The 26,089-nt window shown below is 34.4% G+C and overlaps 6 protein-coding genes and 11 non-coding genes across 17 annotated transcripts in view; 7 read left to right on the forward strand and 10 right to left on the reverse strand.

Moving 5' to 3' along the window:
- Positions 1 to 776: 776 nt before the first annotated feature.
- Positions 777 to 976, reverse strand: R10E12.7. The gene has a single exon (NR_052664.1). It is a non-coding gene; the product is annotated as an Unclassified non-coding RNA R10E12.7 (non-coding RNA).
- R10E12.11 lies at positions 777 to 983 on the forward strand. The gene has a single exon (NR_052663.1). It is a non-coding gene; the product is annotated as an Unclassified non-coding RNA R10E12.11 (non-coding RNA).
- Positions 984 to 1,854: 871 nt separating this feature from the next.
- R10E12.10 lies at positions 1,855 to 1,967 on the reverse strand. The gene has a single exon (NR_052665.1). It is a non-coding gene; the product is annotated as an Unclassified non-coding RNA R10E12.10 (non-coding RNA).
- An 806-nt stretch (positions 1,968 to 2,773) lies between these two features.
- R10E12.3 lies at positions 2,774 to 3,120 on the forward strand. The gene has a single exon (NR_052666.1). It is a non-coding gene; the product is annotated as an Unclassified non-coding RNA R10E12.3 (non-coding RNA).
- Positions 3,121 to 4,471: 1,351 nt separating this feature from the next.
- R10E12.12 lies at positions 4,472 to 4,693 on the forward strand. Its single transcript, NR_052667.1, has one exon. It is a non-coding gene; the product is annotated as an Unclassified non-coding RNA R10E12.12 (non-coding RNA).
- Positions 4,694 to 8,390: 3,697 nt separating this feature from the next.
- On the forward strand, positions 8,391 to 8,642 carry R10E12.4. The gene has a single exon (NR_052668.1). It is a non-coding gene; the product is annotated as an Unclassified non-coding RNA R10E12.4 (non-coding RNA).
- On the reverse strand, positions 8,425 to 8,567 carry R10E12.9. Its single transcript, NR_052669.1, has one exon. It is a non-coding gene; the product is annotated as an Unclassified non-coding RNA R10E12.9 (non-coding RNA).
- A 4,393-nt stretch (positions 8,643 to 13,035) lies between the features above and the next one.
- On the forward strand, positions 13,036 to 13,158 carry R10E12.5. The gene has a single exon (NR_052670.1). It is a non-coding gene; the product is annotated as an Unclassified non-coding RNA R10E12.5 (non-coding RNA).
- On the reverse strand, positions 13,037 to 13,159 carry R10E12.8. The gene has a single exon (NR_052671.1). It is a non-coding gene; the product is annotated as an Unclassified non-coding RNA R10E12.8 (non-coding RNA).
- A 308-nt stretch (positions 13,160 to 13,467) lies between these two features.
- Positions 13,468 to 13,817, forward strand: C05B5.12 (uncharacterized protein; the record flags this gene model as incomplete). The annotated part of the gene is made up of 2 exons (NM_001268124.4): positions 13,468 to 13,505; positions 13,551 to 13,817. The coding sequence occupies exons 1-2, from the start codon at positions 13,491 to 13,493 to the stop codon at positions 13,815 to 13,817; spliced, it is 282 nt and encodes a 93-aa protein (NP_001255053.1). The 5' UTR covers positions 13,468 to 13,490.
- Positions 13,814 to 14,541, reverse strand: C05B5.1 (uncharacterized protein). Its single transcript, NM_066814.5, has 4 exons — positions 14,457 to 14,541; positions 14,223 to 14,364; positions 14,068 to 14,145; positions 13,814 to 14,020 (listed from the first exon to the last, which is right to left on the reverse strand). The coding sequence occupies exons 1-4, from the start codon at positions 14,508 to 14,510 to the stop codon at positions 13,857 to 13,859; spliced, it is 438 nt and encodes a 145-aa protein (NP_499215.2). The 5' UTR covers positions 14,511 to 14,541; the 3' UTR covers positions 13,814 to 13,856.
- A 1,027-nt stretch (positions 14,542 to 15,568) lies between these two features.
- Positions 15,569 to 15,717, reverse strand: C05B5.15. The gene has a single exon (NR_052672.1). It is a non-coding gene; the product is annotated as an Unclassified non-coding RNA C05B5.15 (non-coding RNA).
- Positions 15,718 to 19,973: 4,256 nt separating this feature from the next.
- Positions 19,974 to 22,324, forward strand: C05B5.4 (uncharacterized protein; the record flags this gene model as incomplete). Its single annotated transcript, NM_066815.2, has 5 exons — positions 19,974 to 20,150; positions 20,664 to 21,038; positions 21,458 to 21,630; positions 21,679 to 21,759; positions 22,055 to 22,324. 5 exons carry the CDS (start codon positions 19,974 to 19,976, stop codon positions 22,194 to 22,196), a joined length of 948 nt encoding a protein of 315 aa, NP_499216.1. The 3' UTR covers positions 22,197 to 22,324.
- Positions 21,892 to 22,041, reverse strand: C05B5.14. The gene has a single exon (NR_052673.1). It is a non-coding gene; the product is annotated as an Unclassified non-coding RNA C05B5.14 (non-coding RNA).
- pqn-8 (Prion-like-(Q/N-rich) domain-bearing protein 8) lies at positions 22,286 to 24,079 on the reverse strand. The gene is made up of 5 exons (NM_001322760.3): positions 23,898 to 24,079; positions 22,947 to 23,773; positions 22,845 to 22,898; positions 22,508 to 22,564; positions 22,286 to 22,459 (listed from the first exon to the last, which is right to left on the reverse strand). Exons 1-5 carry the CDS (start codon positions 24,007 to 24,009, stop codon positions 22,352 to 22,354), a joined length of 1,158 nt encoding a protein of 385 aa, NP_001309437.1. The 5' UTR covers positions 24,010 to 24,079; the 3' UTR covers positions 22,286 to 22,351.
- A 551-nt stretch (positions 24,080 to 24,630) lies between these two features.
- Positions 24,631 to 25,424, reverse strand: C05B5.17 (uncharacterized protein; the record flags this gene model as incomplete). The annotated part of the gene is made up of 3 exons (NM_001268125.1): positions 24,631 to 24,836; positions 25,017 to 25,115; positions 25,166 to 25,424. The coding sequence occupies 3 exons, from the start codon at positions 25,422 to 25,424 to the stop codon at positions 24,631 to 24,633; spliced, it is 564 nt and encodes a 187-aa protein (NP_001255054.1).
- Positions 25,425 to 25,907: 483 nt separating this feature from the next.
- Positions 25,908 to 26,089, reverse strand: part of C05B5.2 (uncharacterized protein) — a 710-nt gene continuing 528 nt past the window's right edge. Inside the window, exon 2 of the mRNA NM_066817.6 lies at positions 25,908 to 26,089. This exon is cut by the window's right edge and continues 406 nt beyond it. Coding sequence (NP_499218.2) covers positions 25,948 to 26,089 — 142 coding nt within the window. The 3' untranslated portion in view covers positions 25,908 to 25,947.

Consider the following 26,089-nt stretch of genomic DNA (forward strand, 5'->3'; position numbering starts at 1 on the left):
AATATGAAGAGTAAAAAATATGTCAGAAATGTGTCAGTGCATAATCATTCAGGTGTGATGATGGATCGAATTTGGCTGAAACATGATGCTGGAAAGAGATAAGAAAACATCTGGGTGACACGTGGGAAACAGAATGTATACAAAATATTGATGGGGTAAAAGATAATTAGAACTCAATTAAAAAGTAATTGGTGACAGGGAATTTTTTTAAAAGTAAGACAAAAATTAAATTTTAAATATAAAGCTGGATGTAGATGCTGGTATTTTGGAGATTTTCAAAAAAATTATTTTCACTCACTAACTAGCAAAAGCTGACAGCTTTCAAGCCCATTTCTGCCAAAATAAGCAACTGTACTTTTTCAATTAGACTAGTACTCGTACTGCTCTACTTCGAAGGTGTATCTCGATTTTCTTAATTTTTTTGAAATGATTTCAAAACCAGACATATGGAAAAATATTTAAAATCTATTTTGTCATTCAACAGTTTCTGATAAAATCAAAGACATCCTAGAGATAAAATGTCAAATTAGAGCAAGGAGATGCTAGTCTAATAGGTAAAATACGGTACGTTAACAAATAAGTTCAACTAGGACCGTACTACAATAAGCGAAAAAATTAAGACTCAATAGTTACAAATTGGATTCACACATTGTTTCATATCTGCTTAACGCATTTGGTCGGCAGATGATCAAACACAAAGAATCGCGCGCACGAAAAAAACTGCTCTCCATCACATATGGGAGCCGTGACGTGGCGGCAGCTAAAACTTCAAAGATTGCCGACGAACATGTGCTCCACCTAATTTTTTAGGCGAAAGAATGGCAAATTGAAAACAGTTGGTTGTGGGTGATTTACCACATACACCTTGTTCTCTTTCGGCACTGTAAAATTGTAGGAAGGTGTCTTTTCGCGCGGCCGGACCATCGTAAAAGTATCATGAAAAAAAAGAACATGGTGTAAGTACAAGCGATTAATAATCACAGATTCATATCTCTACTTTACAAATGATGACCCTTTCTTCTCCCCTGAGGGACAAGTACAACCGACTAATGAGTACAAGGATCTCTTTTTGAAGTCACGCCGACTATAGGTTGGATTGATGATAAGAATAGGTGTGTTACGCAACACGTGCCCACACACGCCTTATTCAGGAAAAATGGAACGGATGAAGAAGAAGAATATACTGGGATAGGATTGAATGCAAAAGAAGGAAACTATGCTAATATATCGTGTCAATTTTGGAGACGTTTCGACGCAACAACATAGTATAGTGAGAAGGGTGGAGCAAGAAGAAGAAGAAGTTACTACGAGGGTGCAAACTTTGAACTTTTTAGGGATGATTTTGAAAATGTACTAATGCTGGATAAGGATACAAGAGCATTTAGAGATTTTTTCTAAAAGTGATAAAAGAGAAGCTAGTCAAAGGAATTTCACTTACTGATCAGATCCTATCAAAAATTAAAGAATGGAGAAAAAGCTAAACGCTTTCAGGGAGTTTGGTAGTGAATCGAAATTAATGTTTTAGAATAATAATACTACTCAACTCGTACCCCTCGATGCTTTGATTCGAATTTTTCAGATATTTTTTCCACAAACATCCAATGCGTAAATTTGCTGATTTTTGTATAAAAGTTCTAAAAGCTTCTTGAATTTTTTTCGTTGGAAAATCTGTATTTTTTCACCTCAATCAATCAAGCACAACGTTTCAAGTTTCAAAAAAATATTCAAAAGATATTTATCTACCCCGAAACTTCTTCAAATTTATCTAAAGTCTGCAATAACCTCCGTCGGAAAAAAACTCAACTCAACAAAGAAAAAATTCTAGATCGAACTTTTCTAGTTTAAACTAATTGAATGTTAACTGACCCTATTCCCTTATGTGCTAAAGATTTTGTGATAATTTTGAAAAATTTTAACTTTCCACTTGACTCAGAACGCTCAAAAAGTGAAAATGCCGGAAAAAAAGGTCGGAAAACAAATAGCAACAAAAAGGCGAAGGGCAAACTACTAATATGATAATCACGAAGTGATACCCTCTGTGTTGTTATGTTTGCAAATGATTTAGCGGTATCTATTTCTCTCTTATTTTCCACTGACTGACCCTCTTCTAATTGAGGATACCCTGCCGAGAGGGAAAGGTCGATGAGAGAACAAACAGTTTTCGGGAGGATTCAGGAACGAACACAAGAAACTTGCATGGATTATGCAAATTTTTACCCAATTTATTATCAAAGGGGTAGAACTACAGGCGCAAGTTCTGAGATTTTAGAAGAACGGAAAGTTTTGGAATACGAGAGAAAACTCCTTTGGGAGCACATTCACACCAATCATATCTCTTTCAACACCACATTACACGCCGCATTTGCTCGCCGAGTTTTGATTGATTGACGTGTTTTTCAAATGGGCTTCTAGGGAAATGTTGCCAAAAAGTTCCTCTAGAAGGGTAAGATGCTTAGGTTTGCAATCAGGCTCAGGCTTACAGTTAGGCTTAGGCTTATGCTCAACCTTACGAGGTTTAGTTAGGCTTCGGCTGGTTTAGTTAGGCTGCATACATTAGACTTAGGCTTAGGCGTTTAGGTGTCGTGTTAGTTAATCCACAAACTGATCCACCTTCATTTTATAATAGTCCTTTGGGCTCTCAGTTTGACAATCAACAAATGATATTTCCCTATACTAACTATTCTGAATGTGGCAGCTGGTTGGTTGTCTATCTTTTTCACACCAACTGACATCTACAGATCTTTCACTGATTCATCTGCATATCCCCCTCCCAAAGACGAATTCGCTTGTTCACAGCGTCCTGGCGCCGTAGTGACGCCCTGCCATCTGGCTTCTGCAAGACGGTGTCTCAAAAATGGGACGGTCATCTGATGACCGGAAAATGAAAGAGGACGAGCACTTACGAAAAGAAGCAAAAAGAGACAAACGTCTGTCACCGGAAAATGGAAATTGTTAGGATGGGAATAGAGCGTAATGAGCTTTTCGTCCGATTGATGGACTCATGATGGAAAGTAGAAGAAAAAGGAATATAATAAAAGACAGGCAGGAAAGACCAGGTGAGAATGAAATATTGAGCTTTGGAAAGAAATGACTACATAAAGAACTTCAATAAGATTTATTTGGGAATTTGAAATTAAATATGTGAGAACCTAGAATAACATCTCACAATTTACGAGGGTAAGTAGACAGAAGTTGGTAAATGATAAAAGTTGGTATTGGTAAATGAAATCAGATTCAATATACCATTTTTCAGGAATTCGAAAACTCTATAAATTTGTTTTTCTGATTTTGAATTTACGATGCCAAATTTTCCGAAAACTTGGCAACTTGTCAAAACTTTGACTGGGAATTTTGAAAAATCTAAAGTATGCAAGAATGTTTCATTAGCATACTGATAGTGAGCACTCATACAAAATCAAAAACGAAAATCGGTGACACTGGAAAAGTGTTTAATTAGGAACTCTTAGTGTTTGACACATTACAGTACCTCCCCAATTCATTGTTAAGCTAACCATCACGCAATTGAACAAAAGAAGAAGAAGGTGTCAAAAGCCACACGTCTACTACCGTAATCCTAATATTTATATTTTTTTTCTGACTCGTCTCGACCACTTGAAAAATACAACGAAAAATGTATAAAAGGCAAACTCAGCAAACATTAGAATTGTCGAATAGGTAGCAAAATGCTATTTGGATTCAATTCAAATAAATTCAATTTTTCCATAAGAGAAGGTAGAAGTGGTGGGGGAAAGGAGGTAAGACAGGTGAGAAAAGGAAACAAAGTTTAGGTATTGACACCTGGCAAGCTATGGGCATCTGCGGGAAACAGTTGGGATAGAGAATGATGGCCTCGAATAATTAGGAAGAGACTATTCTCATGAGTGGAATTGTTAAGAGGAATGAGTCGAGTGGAAGAATTGGGATTTTGGAGAAGGACGAGAGGAGTTTGTTGCACCAGATGGTTGTTTATAGAAGCATGTTGGGTGTGATCAGTGGTGAAGGGGCAAGATGTTTTTATGGAAATTTAGAGTAATTTAGAGGAGTGTTTATAGGAAAGTTGTTGTTTTTGAGCAACTGAAATATGGCAAAAACTTCCAAAATTCACAAAGGTGAAACAGCAAATCTCATTGGAAGCTGGAAATTTTTTTTAGAAAGTTGCCAAACTTCGATAGGAAATTTCAAAAGTATGACAAGAAGTTGCAGACAATTGGCAGAAAATTAACATAATAGTTTGGTAGAAATTTTCAAAAGTTCAACAGGAAATTGCAGCAATGGTAGGAGCCTACAAAGGTTTAACCTAGAATTTTCCCAACTTTGCCAGAAAGCTTCCAAATTTGACAATAATTTTTAAAATTTTGGCAGCAAGTCTCCAAATATTGTTAGGGAAATGCAAAAGTTTACCAGAAAGTTGCCATAGTTTGGCAGGAAGTTTCAAAACTTTGGCAGAAAATCGTCTAACTTTAGTGCATAAAATAAAGTGTGAATACCGGAAGCTATTGTTCTGATCTTTTCGTTTAGTTTCCGTTGTGATAACCACTATCATCTATCATCGAGAAGTGGTTTATAAACAGGTGACTGAGGGAATAAGGGATGACCATCGATATGTGTGAACACCTCGATGTGTGATAGATTATCGGAATAAAAGAGACGCATACATACTGTCCGCCAGATTTCGGTGGCTCATAAGTGATCGATGAGAGTGCGCGGAAGGATTATGACGAACGGATGAAGAGAGGATACAGGTATAAAATATTGCAAAAATAAAGGTTCAGACCATCTGGTGCCAGGTTGCCAAGTAGAGAATTAACCTTGTCGACAAGAAAACATGTATATAAAACATGCGTCCGTCAAGTGAGCACTTTTCGAACAAAAGGTTGGTGTCCACCTCAATCCACTTGAAGGTGTCAAATACGGTACGGTAAATTGAATATGGAAAGAAATCTAGAATCTAGAAGGGAAAATGAATACACTTTTACTAGGGAAGGTGAGCTGAAACATTAAAGAGAAGCCAGAAGTTGATTAAAATTACACGAGAAGAATTTCGTGGTTACGCATTTTCAGAAGGTTTTTCTTTCAAGTGGAACGTGAAATTGTGAACATTTCAGAGTGTGGAAATAAATTTTGGAACAATTGTTTCAACTTGAAAAGTTTTGTACCTCCTAGATACTCTCTAAACCCAGAACTGAATAAGATACTGGATAAGATACGTTTGATCACTGAAAACTCAAATGTAACCTAGAAATCTGAGCACCACCACTGACAGAGGTTATATAAGAATGCAGAATAAAGATGGAAGACTTTGTATGAGATCATCTCTGAGACAATATTACGTATTTCACATAACCACAAACACACATACACATAACCTAGTAAGGAAATGCAAATAACACGGAAGTATAGGGTGCTCTTGAATGACGTGGCAACTTTGAGTTCACAACAATAAAACAATGCAAAATGAAAAGTGAATAAATACAGTGTCATCCCTGTCCAGAAATGGTGAAATGCGCGGGGTGTAGATGTGTACATACGGCTTTTGCATTCGGGTAACTCCTCCTCCTATGTACGAGACTCGGAAAACATGCGAAAATTGGAGGATGAATGTGTACAGGTGGAAGTGGAGGAGGATTCAAGAAAGGATAAACGCTTTTGAAATGAGTTTGTTTGGATAACCAATGAATTTTGTATTCAGTACAAAATGAGACGTTCCTAGAGTGCATTAGAAAATTTTGACGTAAATGATATTAGAGTGCTTGATTTTTAACACATAGTATTCAACTTGACTTAACTATGTATAAGGTTATGAAAATTATATTTTCTGTATTTGAAGACTGTGAAAAATTTTGTTCGAGCATAGGAGAGAGCTGAGCTTGCTTCAAGACTTACCATATGCCTACTGACAAAGTATGAGTTAACATATCTGCTAATTTTTTTCAATTACAATAAGATAAAACCACCAAACTCCGGAGCTTAACCAATATACTAAAAATAGGCGGTAGGCAGGTAATTAGGCAGGTTTTTGGCAATCAGGCAAGAGGCAGGCACGTTTAAGTAGGAATTTGAAAACACTATAGTTTTGACAAAGTAGTTTGAATACAATACTTTCCAAAAAGATTATAATAGAGTCTAAAATGAAAGTATCAAATGTAGGCAAACTTTTTTGTCCATCCTGATAAGTTACTAACGATTGAAGGTGGTTTTCAAAAGCGGAAGAATTTCAATTTTGAAACAAAATACTCTGAAGTCTACCCAACCCTCCCAAAACAATCCCTTCAAAACTTCCAATTCCACGTCTTTTGCCAGTCATGGTCACTGATTCTGAAATGGTCGAATGCTACAACTTTCACTGCAAATAGTAATAGAAACGCCCTTGACTTTTATCCTTTTGCTACATTTTTTTTTGAATACGGTGAAATAAACGGGTGAAATGAATATTCCGCAACATTGTCAGGTTTGGCCCATGATTTCGGGATCCAAAATCACGAAAACTATATTCAGGCTATCTATGCCCATAAAAGGTACGGTACAAAAGTGAAATTGGGAAAACAAGACAACTAGGAAACCATAATAAAAAAGAACAAATATAGAAACCTCGATCATTCTCTTTTCATACATATTGTTCCAATATTGGCTGGCACGAGGAGGAAAAAAAAACTAGACGGTTTGTGTTGTCATCAGAATCATAATAAAGCGAAAAACGGGACGGAGGTTGAGGGAATTGGCCGAAAAAAATGGAATGCGCGGGATAAAACCGAACATTCACGTAATAGGCTTTCCGAAGAAAGAATGGCGACTTTGATGGGATTTCAGGGCGGAAATCATTGGTAATCAATTGAAATCAGTGAAAACAGAAACACTTTAAGACGAAATGAGGAAGAAATCAGTAAGTTGGACAATTCGAAGAGGAAATTGGAATTCGTTTCTTTTCTTTTGGAGAAGGATGTGGATATGGATATCGGAATTGTTCGAGGAATTCGACTGAAAATTTATTTCTAGAAACAAAAATTTGAATGGAGTCGAAGTTGCCAAGAAACTCTGCGTTCATAGAAAAAGAAATCAGAAGTTCAAATAGTTGATAAAATTCATAATAAAACTTACAAATATTTATAGAAATTATGGTTTTATATGGTAGGCAGCTTCAGGCTATGCTTAAATTGTTTGTCTGGAAATGAAACGAATTTAGAAATTTTATCGAATTAGTGGGTTATGATTTTTTGTTAGTTTAGAAAAATTAACAGATTACCAGTTGCAACTACAACATTTAAAATTTTTTTTTTTAATTGATAGAAGCTACAAGAGTGAAAAAGATTCACTAATAGTACTTCACCGGAAATTCTTGTCTCCAAAGCAATCATCTCTTTTTCCAATATTAGAACTACCCAAAAACATAGCAAACTTCCCGTTTCTCACTTCCTGATTACAGTGTCTTACTTGCAATCAACCGTGAAAATGAGGTAGCAATTGGAAAATAAAAGATTGCGATTGGAGATCGTAAAGCAGGGAGGTAAGTTTTTTTGTTTATGAAATTAATACTGGTACCGTGACCAGTTTTGGAAAACTACAACCTTTAAAACGACAAATGCTTATATAGAGTAAATGTAACAGGGGAGAAATTGGCACCCGTGTAAATTTGAACATCTCCATCTCGAATCAAAAGATGCGTATCTTTTGAATGCTCGCTCATTAAAATGTTCTCCCAGTCCTCTACGCTTCGAAATTTCCAAATTCCCGAAGGCTCACTACTCACTTGGTTTGAAATTTGATGATGAACGAGTTGAGCGATGATCTGTCACATCATCATATCTAGATGGAATAGGAACACATTTTGGTAGTTGCAAAAACACAAGAATTCAGAAAAATCGCTCACAATTACTTATAATGCGCACGGGTTTATGCGGATGAGTCTCCCAACGAGAGAAAATTTTACAACTAGGTTTTTGTTTTTGCTTTATGATGAACTGTTACGATGAACTGACTGGATGAACTGTTACAGCAGATGCTATTCTAATTAGGGCTACCTGTATTTCTATATGATCATAAAATTATGATCCACCTGCTGACAGTTACTGAAATGAATACCAAAATAAATTGAAATTTAAAGAAAACAGCCGTTGTCAATGTCACAGAAGGAACAGTTGTCCTTCAATTCTTCAATATCCCGACAAGCTATTCGATTACCGATTTAGTACATTTCATGATGTTCTTCATGCCTTTTTGTATGGCAATTCATTGAAAATGTAAGGTGCAAGGTTACCCAGACACTGTATTTCTATGTATAGACACAGAAATCCTCTAAACGGTCAAAGATTTAATGAGCTGTTCGATGGACAAGAAAGCACTACCACAAAAAAGGGGGATGTATTGAGGGAAAAATGGGATTTTCTTGTTGTAAGTAACTGAGTTGGGGGATATAATTAAATAAAATGGAAACATTTTAGGGTTTCAAAAGCAAACGGATATATAATTAGGGGGTCCATTGGGACCATAAAGCTTTCGAACGCCGAGTTGCCGCCAAACAGTGGGTGACTGCAATAACTCAACGATTTATTGGCCATTTGTTGACATCCACCCGTCTGTCATACCATGTAAGATGAGATTTGTCTCATAGTGAGAAAGAGTGTCATTCTCATTCATCCGGAAATTAGAAATTACTTGCGAGAACAACAAGAATCGACTGAAGGAAAAGTGGACAAAACAAAAACTCAAAGTTTTATGAAAACTTGAAACCTAGTATTGAGACCATGTCGAATACATTTTTCCCATACTGCAAATTGCCGGAAAAAATAGGGAAAAACGGCAACTTGTCGATATGCCGATTTGCCAGATAGTTTCATTTTTTGGTAAATTGCCAAAATTGCCGAAATTTTCTCCGTTCCTCAATCGAAGTTAATCAAAATTTGGGAGAATTTTTTGGCAATTTTTTCAATTGCCGAATATACATATTTGTTAATTTCTATACATTACACATATTTTTTTGCAAAATAATCATTTTCAGTTCAAAACTTTTTCTCACAATACGACAATTAGAAACAGTTTCAAATTGAAAAATTAGCCTTTTGCAAGAATACATGTGTAATGTATAGAAATTAACAAATTTATATTTCCGGCAATTAACGAAATTGACAAAAAAAATCTCTGTCAGCTAGATTTGATATTTTCCGTACTTGCCGAAATTGTCGATTGCCGGTAGTTTTCAACTGCTGCCTCACTCCTGATTCGCATATAATTTTCAGATTTTTTTTCGTTAATTCTAGAAACGTTTTAAGTTGCGTTTGATTGTGTAATTTAAAAATAGATATTTAAAAAATTTTCGAAAAAAATTTCAAAACCACAATAAATCCAAGAAACTTTGCAGATTCTCGATATTTGCCAAAAAAAGGAAAGAAAAAGGGTGATCAAAAAAGGACCAGCAATCGTTTTAGCACCACATATTCCCAATGAAGATTAATTGACTATCCGCGCATGGTAGAATTGAGACAAAAAACGAGGGAAAGGCGATAATCAGATTATCAATATGATAAGTGATAATGATATATGAGTTATTGACAAATTACCAGTAGTTGACCCAATAGGATCTACGTCCTTGTGAACTCTTACCCCTTCATCTGTCTTCATTTATTTAAACGAGAAAGAACAAAGAAAATAAAAATTTCTTGGACATTGGCGATTTGAATTCAAAGAAAAAAAGTGGGATCCTATAAATGGAAATTTAAATGTTTGGAGAGGGAGGAACGGTTGCATTTTTTGAACTAAAAAGACATTAAAATCTCATAAATTTCATTTGACTGCCAGAAAAACTTGTGTCCATAGCAAAAGTACATAATCTCAACCTATTCATTCAAAAAATCCTTCCGTAGACAAACACTTCCAAAGCACAAAAGTATTGGAATGAAAAGCTTTGAAAGATGAGAATAGTTTACCTATGACACCTATACGAATGGCATCTCTCTGCCTACCGGACAGAAGTAATTGATACGAAAAAGAAGAGACTTCCCTCTATTCTCTCTTTGCTCATTTTACATTCAAAAACCAAAGAGGGTCCCCCACTCTAAAACAAACATTCCAATGGCAAAAAGAAATGACGACGACTAAGAAAACAGAAAACAAGCAAGCAACCACCGAGAATGGTAAGGTGTCAGATTTTTTATTCTTAGCAGAAGCGGCCCTTTCTCAGATAGATTTCCGCTTTTGTTGGTTTTGTTATTCGAGATGATCGTCGTGCTTTTGAGTAGTGTGAATCACAACAAAAGAATCTACTAAAATAGAAGTAGTGGCCATTCGAAAGAAAAAAAAGTAGTGCAAAAGTATTGAAATAATTTGATTTCGACCCGAGAATCTAGTCTCGAAATTAATAATAAATATGAAAATGTAGGAAAATATTTGATAAATGTGGAAAAATCACTATTTAAGGAGTTGAAAACAAACTTAAACTAACAAGTAAGATTAATTTTATTTTCGAATTAGTCGAATGTTTTAATATTATTTATTTATGAATGTCTGATTCAAAAAAGTTGAATTACCATACTGAAATAAAAAGTTTTGTAAACTTATATCGGAATTTAAAAATTATAAAAAAGTATAGTCCAAGCTCTCCAATTCTACAGCTCATTTAAAATAAGCCTAAAAATGCTAATTGAATGATAGATACACTTATAGGTTTTTCAAAAACTCACAACTTTATATAAGTGCTATTATAGATGTTACAGTTTTGAAGGTTTATTGAGATAAAGTAAAGGTAAAATAACTTTTTTGAAAAAGACTGCCAAATTCCTATTTGCACCGCCGAAAAATGTTGAAAACATCACTATTGGCCCCCTTAATTCAATTATGAAACTTGCCAGTCATAACTAAAGAAAAAATTATATAATTGGTCGGAGTCCTCAGAAGTTACAAAGTGTCCTTAATACGGATTTATCCAATTACTGTGCAACCTTTGAAAAACAACAAATAGCAAATCGTCTACTGAAAATTTTAGACTAAGTTTCATAGAAAAGAAAAATCGAAACTTTGCGATGCTTACATGCATCCAATCCGAAACTCATATGCAATCTGTAATCTGAAAACATGAAATTCCTATGCACTGCCATCCGACAATATATTGAAATCACGATTTTCCATATTTTCTCTGCGTCTCTTGTTTTCCACACACTATTTCCGTCAGTTTATATCATTTTATGCACCGCCCGTAACAAATCGAGCACCAATAAATATTTGGTACTCTTCTTCTTCATTTCTGGATGATGATTCATTTTATGCCCCGATTTTTCAACAAACAATACTTCTTCGCACACTTTACAATATTTACGGCAAAAAGGGATTTGAATATGGAAAATATGGAAAAAATAAATAGAAAAAAAAATATTTTCAGAGCCTGAGGGCTTGAAAAAAAAATGAAGCGGGTGAACAACAAATTTGATTTAGTATTATAAAAAATTAAACTTTTTGGGATCGGGACTTGACGAGAAATATTCCCGAAGGTTTTTTGAGAATTTTGAAATTTTGAAAAAAAAACCGAAAATTTTTGTTCTGGTTTTTCATATAGGCTTAAAAAATTTTCAGAATGTGTACATTTCTATGATCACTTGAAAGACATCAAAAGTTTCCAAAAGACAGATATTGGAGCAATTTTAAAAATATCAAAAGAAAAATTTCAAATTTTACTTTCTTATGGACCTGGACATGGACCGTAAACTAATTTCTTATAGATAGATAGATGAACTTTTAGTTTAAAAAAAGAATATTCAAAATTACAGTAATCGTTTCAAAAAACTCATCAATCAGTGTCTATGTCCACAAATCCTTTTTTTCTTTTTTCAAAGAGGCGGCATCTGTCTATTCCATTGAGTAATCCATTGGCGAAAAATGACAAATTACAAGTATTAGGACAAAACTATGAAATTCATGTTCCAAGTGAAAGAACATTTTTGGAGAAATGTTGGAGTTGGAGAATGAGGGGAAAAGTTAGAAATGCATGAAAATCCATTCCGTAGAAAAAGAACGAATAGCAAAAAAGTGAACGATATCATGAATTTAAAATTTAAATGAGGAATTTGGAGGAATTCAGGGGTCTTTTTTTTGTTGGATAAAACTGGAAAATATGGGATGAAGCTCCATAAGAAAAAGTTTTTATAAAGGAATTTTTGTAGAAAACAATACGAAAGTTAAAAAAAAGAGGAATTAAGTGAGCACGGAACAACCACATACAGTATTTACAAACAGATTACCCATCGCAAGTAATAAAATTGAACGTTCACAAACACACAGATTAGTGGGAGTTGAAGCTTCGGAGCAAATGTTCCTGTGTTTTGGAGTCTGGGGATTCATTTTTTGGAAAATTAATAGCATGCATTTTTTATTTGTAACTATGAAAGAATATCTTGAAAATTGATTTTTGTTAAAACATTAATTAAATTATTAAATTTTCAAAAAAAAAAAGTTCTTGCAAAGTTAGAACAAATTAAAAATCCTTCAAATTCTCCTCCAAATAAAGTTTTCAAAAACTGTCCTTTAAAAAACTCCTGGCACAAAATTGCCAAATCTGGATGATGCTAAAACGACAAAATATCATATTAAAATGTTTAAAAAATGTTTAAAAAATTTTGCAGGCAAAAGTGACAAACATAGCTAATTTTAGAAGTCTATAAGTCCTAGCTTTTCGAATATTTGGCAATTTGCGAAAACTTTGACTATAAATTTCAAATCCTGAAATTCTATATTTGTTCACTTCTTTTATATATATTTCGACCAAATTCCTACTGTGAAATCTAGAAATTTTATTTCCAAAAAAAATTCAATAGTAAAGTTGAAAAACAAAAAAGGAAAAAGCTCGAAAACTTTTGTCTAATATTATTTGTTTTTTTTTAAATTATGAAAGTACAAAAAAAAACAACAAGTGAAAAAAAAAAACTATATGGTCGTATAGTTTTCCCAGCAATCTGTCAATGTCTCGAGTCACCTCAATGACATAAAGATGTAAACTTTGAGGTAGGTGGGGGCTCATCACAAAAAAGTGCGCGGAGCATCTTCTTCGGTGCGGGACTTCAAAGCGATGCGTCTCCCGGTGAGGACTAACAGCTGCCAGCCCACCTCACTCGATTTACGATCGATGTTTTTTCGATTCCCGGATGAATTATTGGCCTTGTCAGGTGCACACATTGAGAAGCTTTTGACTCCCGGAGAGGACACACCAGAAACAAGATTTTATGAGATTTTTGAGGGAAGATAATGAAATGAAATGATAGGCAATGGGAAATTGATGAGCATCAGGGAGGAAATGATGATGGGAAAAGGGTCCTGAAGGTGAACAAGTGGAAAATTGGAGAGTCAGAAACCTTTTTTATATTCGGTAATTTTATTCGCTTTGGATTTTTAAGTGTTTCAAAATTAATCAAAATTCACGTGATTCGATTTATTTTTTTTAATTTTTGAACAAAATTTTGTTAAAAGCAAAATGTTTTTGAATTAAAATTCATTTTGGTTTTCTCAAGGAAATAATGCAATTTTTCATTGTAAGTCTCCTCAAGTCTTCAAAAACACAAAGAACATTTTTCTAGATAATCCTATATCTGATGACATCAATTCCTCCAATATTCACCGCATCACCGTATGAAAGATTCTGCCGTCACGTGAAATCAGGCGATTGCTTAGCTGTTGATATGTGGTTTGGACAATACAAAGCTCAACGTCTGTTTCCGATGAAATGTAGTAAAATTCCGTGCCCAGAAGGTTCTAAGTGTGATGACGGCGAGGCATGCTGGAAAGAAATCAAAGAATTGAACAAGTTTCATCTTGTTAAATTGATCGATGGGCAGTGGAAGTGAACTTTTTATTAAAAATCAGAAAACAATGAATTTATAGTTTCATTCCATTTGGAAACAAATCATTGCTTTCTTTGGAAGTGTATTAACCACGGATATCAACATATTCTTCATTTTTTCAACGGACTCGGAAAGAGTTCCTTGTTCTGGTTGAAGATTTTCCAGATCCATGCTCAGAAGATTCATAAGGTTTTGAGCACGGAGCACTAAAAGTCATTGTGAAATTTGATATTATAAAGATTTTGAGTCATACTGTAGATTGGAAGAGTCGCAAAAGAGAATGATGATGCAGTTGACATTTCAAGGAAAAGACCCATTGAAGTCAGCACGTCTGAAATTTATTTTTGATATTCAGGTCGCTGGGTGCGCGGTTAATACAATTTTAAAAGTTTACTGAACAAATCTCACCCATGATGGCAATTTTCATTTGCCTTTTCGTATCTGGCGATAAATTCTGAAGTGTTTCCAATTGAAGATCAGCTACTTCTGACATTTCTTTTATTGTCTCTTTGAATACTCTCATGGCACAGTCTGTCGTACTTCCACATTTCTGAAAAAAAGTTGCAGACTTCTGTCAGGAAAATATCGGTTTTGTTTTTAAAGCCAATGTTAAATAAATTTACAAATTCTAGAAAATCTTACCATTTGATTAATTACAGAGAACAGGAGAATCAGCGTACAAACTTTTGAAGGCATTCTTCAGTTTTCGAACACTTTGAATCTCAGGAGAACGAAAGAAAATGATAAATTGAATCTGGCTCTGATATTTTCTTTGAAGTCGATATGTTTTGTGTTTCATTGTTATGCAAATTTGGAATAAACATTGTTAAAAAACTTTACATGTTTCTGCTCGACTTCCAACTTGGAATATTTTCAGGACAATTCTCAAACTGACGAACAACGGCTAAAAACTTAATTAAATTAAAATTTAAAATGTTAAAATCCATGAAAAGTGGAAACAAGCTGATTATCCAGTTAAAAATAATACAAACTTCACCCGGTTGTTAAAAAAATGTTTCAGATTTGCCACACGATATTTTAGCGCACTCTTTTCCTATAGAATACTTGTCTTGACATCAAACCCCAAAATCACATGTTACCACTGTTTTCAGAAAATGAACTAGGACGGATACCCCTACAGACTCTTTTTTTGTTCCATCTTTCCCCAAATAATAAGCTGCTAAATACTTCAACTGCTTCCAAAAAAAATCCTCTTCATTTTTAAACGGGTCCACTCTTTCCACTTATTCAATTATCCACTGTTCTTCTATTCAAAAGCTCTTCACATTCGTAATAACTAATCATCTTTTTGTTTCCAAAAAAATCTGAAAATGGAACCCATCTCAAATTGTACACTTTTTCATAGACAAAGAGCTTCTTCAATTCTTCTCTATTTGACCAATACAAATCCAAAGCGGAACTAAATGTGATTATAGCTCGTTTTTCGCATCTTTCTCCTCCCGACTCATTGGAACTTTGTCTCGTATAGTTTTCATCGTGAAATTTGGTGTTGGTGTCATCAATTCAAATCACATTCCATTTACTTCCTGTGCTCAGTGAGCCGATCATTTTACTGCCCACTTGTGTGTGAGGATTTGTATGTTAATGCTAATAAGTGCCCACCCACCCAGCTTAAGTTTTTCACCTGTTCTCAAGTGCAGAAGGTAGGTGGTAGGGAGGGATCAAGAAATATGAATTCAAATTATCTGTATTCTGTAGATTTTTCTATTGGGCACGTTCACTTCTTGCCGGTATTTGGTGCAAAAATTTTGCTGTTATCGGATTTTTTTTAAATGTTTTGATTTTGACCTCTAAAACTCTACCCTGAAAATCGGATTTTCCAAAACATTTTTTGGAATATTTGAAAATGTCGTTCAAAAATATTATTCTTCAGCCAAAAAGTTGGCAACATCAGCCCTTAAGATTCAACATAGGGCGACCGAAACATTGTAGGTAGCAAGAACCAAATACTTTTACAGCAGGTGATAAAAATTTGCCTATGCCAACAACTTCATGGGTGTTTGCAGAGACTTCCAAGGTCTGCCTATGCACTACTAAACTTTAAAGCGGAAATTCACTCGGATTGCTGTCTTTTTTTTCTCGCGTTGAATAATTAGAATCATATGATTCTCTTAATTTTTCAATAGAGCTTCCAATTTGTGTGATGAAAATGTATTATTTCAAACTATGTATTTGTATTTTTCTTTTGAAAAGAAAATAGTTTGCAACGCCAATAACAATTTTATCTACCGAAATTTGTCCTAAAATTAGCACATATTTTTTTGCCTGGTAGTGCCTGATAATTAAAAAACAAATTTCTCGATTATAATTCTTGCTTTTTCAAATTTCAGTTCCCCAAACTAACAAAAAACTTTTTTCAAAATGGAAAAAAAAGTCAAAATTTTTGCTCTCAACCCAAAACGTTTTACTCGCGACGAGACCCATTTAAATAAATTTATGCACCTTTAAATTAAAACTAAAAAAAAAAAAAGAGCTACAAAAAAACCAAAGTTATTCAAAAAACTAGTTCACTTGCTCTAATCCAACATCGACCTTGCCTATCCTCTTCAATGGAATCTCAAATAACAATACTGTCGGCACCTGGTATAGACCACCAGCTGCGAGAATACAAACAAATGAGTCCAATTAGAGACACCAAAATTAGGATGACTCGGCGGGGAATAAGGTTGTCAAAAGACACACTAAAATGAGTAGGAAAAGGTGTCGTTTTACGCGAAGAAATGGCAACAGATGATTTTTTTGTTTTGGTATGTAGTACCGTGCCTTATGGCACAGTTAATAATTGGATCACAACAGTTGTCATACCTATTTAGAGAGTGAACCATACTATATAATTTCCAGTTCTTTACTGGAAATGTATCCCATTCATTCATCAAGATTCAAGCAGAAGAGCTCAAGTGCATGATTAACTAGGTTTTGCAAAAGTAAGTACACTTATGTACCATTTCCAGTAACATGATATTTCTCTGTGAGAGTACCTTATGACATCATCTGCTAGTATTTGATTGACATTTACGGTAGAGTTATTTTTTGGATTACTAATATCTTACCAACATTTTTTAAAATGATATTTAGTCTCAAATTGGGATAATTACTGGTTGAAACCTTGATACCATGAAGGTGAATGAATACGTTATTAGCATAGAAATTAATTACAAAAATGTTTCAGTTATTCCTTTTTTTTCTATGGAATAATTATAATAATTTACTATGTATCGCCAGTAAGAAAGTTGTTCCGAACCATTCCTGTGGTATTGAAAAAATAGGACCGTTTAGAGTGCACCACAATCAAGTTTTTATGGTATTTTTCACGTACTTTTTGCAATAATTTTTGTAAAATTTTTATTGAAAATGTGAATAGAAGTTGGGTAAACTGCAATAAAATTTCCCAAGAAATCTTTGAAATGTTGTATGTATTTCATGTAACAATGATAATTACTCCGATTTCATTTATCATAATTTTGTAAGTAGACCAAAAATCCAAACTTTTTAAAAATTTGGCATTTACCAAAATTTTAATCTGACTGAAAAGTTTGAAAAAATGTGTAATTTTTTAGGAATTTATACGTAGGCTTACACAAAAACTACCTTAACAACTTAAACTTTCCACAAATTTTTCTTCTCCTTCCATCCGACTTCTTTATCTGAAGAACTCATTCCCATCCTTCAACCACTAGAACCTCTTCTTCTGATTTTTCATTTGATTCAGTCACTTTTTCCTCATAGATCGGTATCTCCATCTCAATTCGTCTCGTTTTGGAAATTTCAAGCGGTGAGGTCGAGACTCAAACAAAAAGCGAATCGAAAAAACTGAGATAAGATTTTTATCGAGGCAAACGGGGAAGATGCGAGTTACCGCTTCACTTGAGAATAGGTTTAAGATATAAAATTAAAAGTTGTGTTGTTTTGTGGTGAATTTCTTTTGTTTCATAGGAGTGAGAGTACTTTTTGAGAGATATTTAAATAAGTTTTGCAAAAGTTATTACAGTTTTTGAGCAATTTTGATGAGAAAAATGATTTAAAAAAACGACAAAACGGCAAATTTTTTCAGTATACTTTGTACCTGGAGTGGTAGATTGAATATGCTTGAAACATTGAAATTTTGTTTTTTCCTAGAACTTACTAAAATTTTTGTGCATTTCTCTTAAAATTTTCATTCAACATTTCCCATGTTTTTTGCAACAAAAAAATTCGTGTATGATTCGTGTTCCGAGGTAGAATAAAAATGACAAAAAAATCAACAAATTTTTCTAATTTCATATCATTTTTACAATATTAATCGTAAAAATCAACCATTGGTATTTCCCGTTCATTTTCTGTCCCATTCCATCCATCAAAACTATGCAAATCGTTTTGTTCCCACGTCCTCCTCAACATTTCTTTTTCTTCCTTACGTTCTATTGTTAGTACGATTTCTCGTCTATATTCCGGTAAAGAAAAAGGTGAGAAATCTGAAACTGTCACCGAAAGGGCTCCTTTTTCGCACCTTCTGTAGGGCAAACGGAAGCGACGGGCGGTCACTTGCAAGTTTGCCGCCAACGTGGCAATGTAATGAGTGAGAGTATCAAATTGTGAGTATTTTTAGGCGTAAAAAGGAGTGCGTAGATGCGATACGGCAAGATCCTGAAAAACTACCGTTTTTCCTCTGCTAGTTTGCACCTCACTACATGCTGCAAAAAAAACTCTGGAAGCTCTTTGGAATTTTTGTTAAAAAAAACCGGAAAGTTCTCGCACCCAATTTTTCAAAAATTTTTAGATATTTTTCTGGAAGAACTAAAGACTTGCAAAACGCTTTCATAATGTTTCCGTTTTTTTTTTTTAGAAAAATATCAATTTTCTATAATTTTTTAAACGGTACTCTTCCTACATATTCTTTGATTCAATTAAATAAAACTCAAATGAAAAAAAAAACACATACAAATTTGTTTCAAGATCTTTTGAAAAGATTTACAATCAGATTCCCAGGGACCTCCTTCTCCCTTCATGTTCTTTCTTTTTCTCTTCCGCTCCATTGTTCTTCCTTAATCTTTATACGTCTTTCTCTTGTCGCTCATCTTTTTTGAATGACATAATCCGGAATTATCACCTCACATACCGGTCAGTCAAGAGTTGAGCAAAACTGAAGAGTAGAATTTCTGAGCACATATGTATCTGTAAATTGACCTTTAGTCGATTGAATGTATCAATACAGACACTCTAAGATATTAGAGGATTTAGTGACGGTAAGTTGAAAAGTGAGAGAAGGGGAAAATCTAGTAAATAACGTAACATATGGTGGGTCAGGGAAAACCGCAAAGTGCGGTAACCTGTAATTTGACTAGCTAAATACCATTTCCAGATTAGTTGAAGTACTTGAACCTGGGTTTTTTAAAATTTACATATTCATTTTTTGTCGACAATTTTTCTCAGAATTGAAAAATAAACTTTTCACACATTTTAAGGAAAAATTGGAAAAAAAAATAAGAATTTAGTCATTTTGACAAACTTTTTTAAAATTTAATTATGGTCGGCACTGCATACTATTGCAAAATTTTTGCATACTACTTTCGAAACTCATAGAGTTGCTCGAAAAGCTGTTTTTGCAGATTTTTATATTTTTATAGTGTTTAAGAGTAAGTTACCAATTGGGATGCTTTTTGGAATTTTTTTTGTTGATATTTAAAAAATGTTCTCGATACAAAATTTCAGATTTTTAAATAAAATTAAAACTATTCAGGAAACATCCAAAATGATATCTTTCTTCTGAACATTGGAAATTTGCAGAAAAATGATTTGGAGCAATTCTACAGGCCTTCAAAAAAATTAAAAAAATGCAAATCAAACCCATTCCTATAATTTGAACGTGGCTGCAACAGTTTCAATTTCAAGAATGAATAAGGCCAATAGATACATCCTGATCCCAGTCCACCACCTTCGGCATTTTCTTTGAACCCCATTAGCACCTTCTCAAACTCCGCCCCCTCTTGCTCTCTTCCTTCCTTCTGTTCACCTAATCTCTTGCACAATCTGTCTGCCACGTCAACATGTCAATGTATGTCTTTCTTGTACTAACTAGCAGAACATTATGTCATCTCTTTATTACCTTTATTTAGTTTCTTCCGTTTCCACTTTAAACAACCCATTTTATTTTATTCTCAAATGTTACGATTCTTTCAGATGACCTGGACGACAGCTTTGTATTTTTTGGTATTTCTTTCTTTTGGAAATTCAATGCCTCAAAAATCAAAGCCATTTTGGTTATCAGCAGATATAAATAGTATTGAATGGCAGGAAGGATGCTTGACTACAGTTCTGTGCTCTCATCCGAGGTTTCAGGTTAGTTGTCAGAAAAAATCTTCAAGTCAAAAAGTGGGCAGTTTTATTTTTTTGGAAGTCCGAAAATTTTGAAGGAAGCTGAAATTTTTTGGCGCATTTTATTATGACGTTTGCAAATTTGGGACTTTGGATTTAGAAAAAAAAAACCGGAATGAAATTAAAAAAATGTTTATCGGAATAATTGACTCAAATGTGCGAAATTTTTCGATAGCCGAAAATAAATTTAAAAACCCTGAAAATTTCCAAAAATTGACAAAAATTTTTAATTCAAGAATATGTCAAACTTTTCAACGACAATAATAATTGACAAAAATTAAAGAAAATTAAATTTGGTGTAATCTACAGCAAACAAATGTACCTCTTTGTCTGAAAAATCCTCGTTTTTCAATTTTATAGTGAGCTTCTTTAACCATAAACCTGAAGCTTTTTTTTTGAAAAAAAATTAATGAGAAAAATGACAAATAATTCCAATTGAATTATGGGGTTTCTTGAGAAATTGTATTTATATTTCAGCTTCTCAAAGATCTCCTACCAATTTCTGAACGTGCATCTATAAGTTGGCCAGTCACTGAACAATTTCTAGAGCACACAGTTGCTCCGTTTGTCTCATATTGGCCATCAGGACGGATAGAAGATGTATCATTGTCGGCACAAGTAGTTGGAGTAGACACAACTTATGGATTCCCAAGAACTTGCGACCAGACGCCTGCTGTTAGAATATTTCCAGTGGATCTTTATGAGCTGGCTCCCGAGTCGGCAGAAAATAAAACGATTCATCTGAAGGCGAAATGTTTTGAAGCAACGATTACTGTCACGAAGCATGTGGAAAGGTGTCCATGGTGTCCGGATCCGCAAGAGATTTTAATTTCAAATGAGATTCCACAACAGGTAAATAATATCTTTGAAAAATTGGAGCTCTGGTTTCAAAAAGTATTGAACAATGTTCAATGTTTTTTTTTTCGTCTTTGTGTCTATATTTTTTATTTTGGAAATGCATGTAGAAATATAGAAAAACCAATATTTTTGAAAATAATTTTAGTTTTAATTGAAAGTCTCAAAAAGTTGCTTAAAAGCTTTCAGTAAAGCCGTGATATGCCGAGCGAATTTGCCAATCGGCACATTACTATTTTGAGGCAATTTTTGAACAACTTTAAAGGATTTCAATCAAAAGTGAAACTGTTTTCAGAAAGTACAAATATTTCTCTATACTCCCATATTATAATCCAAAAAAAACTTCAACGCAACATTGACAAAAAGAAGGTTTTAAAGTGAGAGATTATGCGCACTAAATTAAGTTTTTATTTCAGATAAACCTGCAACAATCGGCTCTAGAATCTGGAATTCATTCATTTGTTGGCATTTTCTACAAATCATCAACTTCCGAATCTCTTCAAGTTGGAATTTGTTTGCTTGCAGCTTTGGCCTTTTTTGCTAGTCTAGCTTTTATCATTATGCTTTCAGTTTACCTGAAATCCAAAAAGTAAGTGAATTTATAACTGTTCTATTACCTATATAACCATTATTCCAGATCATCTCGAAGAAATGTTAGTGTAAACGTTCAGCCACGTCTCATTCCATATAACAGCCGTTGCGACGATTATGACACACGGTAAGGGGGGACACCTGGTTTCTAGAATCTTATCTTACTTTTCTTGGGGGATGCAAACTAATGGAACATCTGTTTGCATAGGTGCTCTAGAAATAGTAGTCAGTCTAGGTCAACCTATCTGACAAACGGCTGGCATGAAGGCGTCGAAATGCCTGATTTTTCCTTTACGCCAGAATGACAAATTGAGGCGAGGAGGCCTGCGTGAGACTTGGAAGGTGTCAGGCAGGCGCCAAGCCCTGAAACCGCGCCTCCTTAAAAATCCCTTTTTTCCTTATAATCAGCTAACTCATTTCAGATACGATATGCCTTGGGATCAACAACGTCCACTGACATATTGGATGTCAAAATCTACAGTAACCTCTCCAAACTCTTTACGTTCAGAAGCTTATCAAACGTACCGTATTCCTCCACCACCGAATTTTGCTCCACCTGTATAGTCTCACTAAACTTTTTTCAAACTCATTGATCAATTCGGGTCCCCTCTTGCACATTCTCTGAAGATCCTCAACCGGTTATATTACATTTATGGCATTTTTACTTTGTTTAATAAACTTTATTGACAGTCAAATATTTTCATTTATTAATTGAAGTTTCAAACCATTTCCAGTTGGTTTTGCAGTTCTTGTGGTAAACTTAATTTCAGTTGATTTATCAAATAATTTGATTCGTTTCGTGTAATGCTCAAATTGTCTCGAATTGCCTGTAATTTGTTTTTATTGTGGATTGATAAGTTGATTCCTAACAAAACCTGAATTTGAACAGCAATCTGCTGTGCTTCATCAGTCATCGGTACGGATTGCGATCCCTGAAAATAAACTTTTGCGAAACCTTTGACTTAATAATTTTTTTATTTTTGCAGTAAATTTCTAAAAAAATTCAAAAATTTTCAAGTGGCTGATTTATCCTAAAATTCCCGCGCAAGTGTTTTATCCTATCTTGTCTTTTTGGCTTTTACCGGTCAAATTCATTGCATATGCTTTTCAAAAACTTTTCCCTGTTATATAAATCATAACATCGTTTTCCAATTTTTCCAGACATTTTGCTCCGGAAATAAAACTTGCGGCTATTGCCAAAAAAAAGCTTACCGGTGCTCCCCCACTTCCACCTCCTCCCACAAATTGAACAGCTTGACCGCCGGGCTGAAAATTCCAGTCCTTGTTTGAAAATGGTTGACGAATAGAGCCAACCTGGATTGGTTGAAACGGTTGTGGCCCGAACTGTGTATTACTGTTCACTAGATTGGGTCCAAATGGTAAAATATTTGGGTTTTGATTTTGATTCCAAATTTGATTATTTTGTGATCCTTGAACTTGACCATTGGAATTTTGTTGATTATTTTGATTATTTCCAAAGAATCCTTGTTGATTTTGATTTTGCCCGTTTGAAAATGCTCCAGAATAGGGATTGACTCCATTTTGATTCCCAGAGTTTCCAAAATTTTGTCCGTTTTGTTGGTTTTGATTATTGAAAAATCCAGAGTTTTGATTAGAAGTTTGTTGGTTAGAGAACCCGGATGTTGGACCATTAACTTGATTTTGTTGAGAGTTTTGCTGATTTTGATTGTTGAAGAATCCAGACGAGGCTCCTAAGTTCTGATTTTGTTGAAAGTTGTTCTGATTCAAATTTTGATTTGAATTCTGGTTTTGATTATTGAAAAATCCGGAAGAAAATCCAGTATTCTGATTTTGACCTCCTTGAAAACCATTTCCAAAATTAAACCCATTAGGAGTAGGAGTACTTGTTGTCACTTCAGAATTTTTATATTTATCAGATCCAGCCCTTGCGATATAGATTACAGGTTGCTGATTAGAGCTTGAACTTCCTGGCACATTACCGTTAATCTGTCCAGTACTTTGACTTGTTCTCGGATCGTCTTGCTGAGGATTATTCGAGTTTTGGTTTTGATTCTGAGATCGTTGCTCAGTCTGCAGGCCTGCTATCATATCTGCATTTGGCCAAAATCCGGAAGATTTTGGGACAATTGTAGCCGGAACACAGCCAGATGATGAGCACCCTGGAATTAATTTTGGAACTTTTTTTTTTGAAATTTCCAAAAGTTGCTGTTAATGCTAAATTTTCGATGAAAATAATCGCCAAAATTCTGAAAAAAAAACTTTTCAGCATAAGTTTTGACCAACCTGCATATGCTCTGTACTGTTGTAGGGGTGCGGAAGATGATCCCATGAGCATATTCATAAAGTTCGCATAAACATTTGAAAACAACAGAAATGTTAGTAATATAGGAGGCATTTTGAAACGGAAAGGGTAAATCGATTTGAAAACTGACAGAAAGGGAGGCTCGCCGACAAGCAGCTCAATGTTTGAACACCTGGAATTCAACGATGATTCATCGGAGAAGAAGGAAGGTTCAGGGAATATTAAAAGTGTATAGTGGCAAAACTTTCTAGATAATAAATTGTAAAATTATTTTGAATAACTTGTGGTTTTTTTGACTGGAATGTTTAGAAGCTAGAGAAACTTTTGGAAACCTTTAGAAAACTTCTACATTTTGAAAAAACTAGATCTGAAACTTAAAAGAAATTTCTTACATACCCTCCATCGACGCGAAAAAGTGACGATCATAGTAGCAAAAAACGAAAAAGAATACTTAATTCATGCATTTTTGATTAAATTCCAATTTTTACAGCCCGTTCTTCAATCGTTTTACGAATCTCAATTTTCTGTGAATTTCTAAAACAAAAATATGGTGATTGTTCCATATCTAGAACGCCAAGTTTAACGGGAAATATTTAATTACTCGTTTGCCATTTCCAATCTTGTTTCCATTGAGCGTTTGTAAAACACGTTAACAATTAGGTTTATCAGAAATCAATATTAACAATTTGAGATGATTTCAATTAACTTGGTGTCTCAAATGGAGAAAGTATTGGAGGTTCTGGATGTAAAAATTAGATCTCCATAGATGTTTTCGAAGTATCCTTCATTATCCTCTGTGAGCGTGTTGGTGAAGCAGACTGGTCCTCGGATTGACTTTTTTGGTTGCTTGGGGAACACGAACTCTTCAGCTACACTTTTCTTCAGTTGCAGGTACAACAGGACAAGGGTTAAAGTCAAACCTGAAATAATGATCCTTCAAAAATAAAAATAAAAGATTTCGAACAAACGAAATTATTTCTTAACAGGGCTCAATTGTTAAGATTTTCCGCATTTTCTTTAAGTGTAAAAAGGTTCTGTGAAAAAATACGTTCACAGGTCAAAAAACTTAAAATTTGAAAAGTAAGAGTCAACTAACTAACTAAGCATATCCAATTCAATAATCATTGTGACTTCGCGAGAGTTCGGAACATTTCCAGCTATTCCCATGGCAACGAGGAATCCGTACTTTTTGAGGAAACCTAGAAATATCATATTATCTTACATCAGCTAGAAAAGTCTTAGACCGTACAATGTTTTCTGAAAACGAAATCGAACCATCCCGTCAACATGAGCACAGTTAATGCAATGTATGCGTAGTACAAAGACTTCAGGGATTTCGGGTTCATATGAATCCAGAGAATTGTAAGATGAAAAGCCGAAAAGAGTCCTGTAGCAACATACGATCCAGTTTCAAGAAAAATGAATTTCGGGATGATGAAGGCACGAAATGCAATGAAGAACAAAAATGGTATGCGAAGTACTTGAATTGCAAGTTTGAGAAAAGTCATTCCTAGAAAAAAAGTTAGTTTTAAGTTGAAATGTTTTTCTAAGAAATATCCCTGATGAAAACTAAAATACTATTTTTGGCGATTGTGACAAATCTTATTCAGTGAATCCATTTTTATAGTGATCGGCAATCCGGCCCCGCCTATAATACCCATCTGGCTGTTGAGTTTTTTTCCGTACATTATACCATTTTACTTCTTGCAACAGGTGGCTTCGTGAGCCAAAATTGAAAACCAATGAAAGCGATATGTTTGATCAGAGACAACTAAAAAGTGAAAACAAGTAGTAAACATGTATTCTACGCTTTTAAAAATGATAGAAGAACATTGAGCTTCTACCTGGCAGACTGAAGACCCATCGAATTCCGGAGAGCAACAGGAGAAAGTTTCCTGTAGAACAGAGAACACTTATAATATGGGAAAGTGAGAGTTGCGGAAAGCAGCAGGAAATCGCGGGTGAGTAGCGGAGAGTATGATTTAACAATTCAGGAGAATATTAGTATCTTTATTACTATTTTGTTAGTTTTCAGCAGTTCGATTCCATTTCCATAAATTGTCTCACGATCATCACATTTTGGCGTGCTGGCAGTGGGCAAGTCTGAATCTCACGGGCCATGTAGAGCTTGAAGACCGGAACTTCAGCAGCGGAGTCTTCGAAATGCTGAAAA

Source organism: Caenorhabditis elegans, chromosome III, assembly GCF_000002985.6.
Source record: "Caenorhabditis elegans chromosome III".
In the NCBI taxonomy this organism is placed as follows: domain Eukaryota; kingdom Metazoa; phylum Nematoda; class Chromadorea; order Rhabditida; family Rhabditidae; genus Caenorhabditis; species Caenorhabditis elegans.